The following is a 1,448-nucleotide window of genomic DNA, read 5'->3' as shown; positions in this document are numbered from 1 at the left end:
TTTAGTTGCACTGTAGAAGAAACATGATTAATAATATAAAGACCATCTACCAATGTACCAGAACAGATAAAACATTTATTTTACTTGATAACAACTGAGTTATTAAAATAATTGGAATATTCGTGATCAATCAACTTGGAAATTGAGATCAAATTCTTTCTAATGAAAGGTACATAAAGAGAGTCTTTCAATTTTAAAATCCTATCTCTACCAAAAGAAATGTAGATATCTCCTACTGCAACTACTGACACTCTCATGCCATCTCCTAGAAATACGTAAATCTCCCCATCACTTAGCTGGCGGGGTTGCTGGAACCCTTGCAAAGAATTGCAAATATGATTCATGGCTCCCGTATCTATACACCAGGTACTAGTAGATATCAACACTAAACATGTTTCAACTACTAGTGAGTGAGATATACCATTGTTGTTCTATTTGGTGAGATAAATTGCACATTGTGATTTCCAGTGCCCTAGCTGCTTGTAGTGAAAACACTTGCCGTTAGGCTTTTTCACTCCATCCTGCAGCCCATGTACTATTGGAGGAGCCCCCTGTGGTTTCTGAACCTTTTTCTGCTTCTTTCGGCCTTTTGGCCTAGAAGAAAAACCTTTCTTAATCACAAAAGCTTTAATTGGCTTCCTGATGAGGCCCTCAGCCGCCTGAAGCTCTTTAAGTAGTTTTTCCAATGACTAAGAGAGCTCATTCATGTTGTAGTTCAGCAAAACTAGTTGAAAGAGTCAGGTAGCGACTGGAGGATGATATTGACCTGGGTTTCCCCATCAATTTCTACTTCAAGGATCTCTCGCTCATTGAGAAGACCAATCATCTTCAGAACAAGATCCCTTACTGAGGTCCCTTCTGCCATAGTTGTAATGCCCCGACGCGTTATACGGTCCCAGAGTGCTACTACACCTGTATATTACACCCTTCCCTGATAATATACATATACAACCCACCCTGAATAGGGACATATGGGTATTTCATAATGATCTGCAATTTCATGCATAGCGAAAAATATAAACATTCATACTTAAAACATAATCAGTTCTTACAACCCTAAAAATGTTTCGAACTAATCTATAGCATATACCAAATAACTTACGTAAGGTAAAGACAAAATGACCCTTTTAGGTTCCACTAGCAACTAAGACCGACGCCATGTAGGACCTGAAACAAAGGTTGTATGTTGGGGTGAGACACTTCTCAGTAAGGTGGAAGATATTACATCAGTGTGTGACCACGTGCATTTATTTAAATTGAAAGCAAATACATATAAGGCATATTCTCAATACTGTGATACAAGATATATATATATATATAGACATAATTCCTATGATAGATAGTTTAGCATTATAACAAGCAAAAGTCCTTGAGGTTAGAGTAGGGTACAGGCCCACACATTGTACGATCTCTCCGCCCGGTACTCAAACCTGTGACTTTGCCTATTT

General features: G+C 38.2%; 1 protein-coding gene across 1 annotated transcript; it reads right to left on the bottom strand.

The window, feature by feature from the left end:
• Positions 1-431: 431 nt before the first annotated feature.
• Positions 432-865, bottom strand: LOC131166735 (uncharacterized). Its single transcript, XM_058125309.1, has 2 exons — positions 767-865; positions 432-689 (listed from the first exon to the last, which is right to left on the bottom strand). Exons 1-2 carry the CDS (start codon positions 863-865, stop codon positions 432-434), a joined length of 357 nt encoding a protein of 118 aa, XP_057981292.1.
• Positions 866-1,448: the final 583 nt, after the last annotated feature.

Source organism: Malania oleifera, chromosome 10 (genome assembly GCF_029873635.1).
Source record: "Malania oleifera isolate guangnan ecotype guangnan chromosome 10, ASM2987363v1, whole genome shotgun sequence".
Lineage (NCBI taxonomy): Eukaryota > Viridiplantae > Streptophyta > Magnoliopsida > Santalales > Ximeniaceae > Malania > Malania oleifera.
Note: the sequence above shows the minus strand (reverse complement) of the source record. Positions and strands in the feature narration are given on the sequence as shown.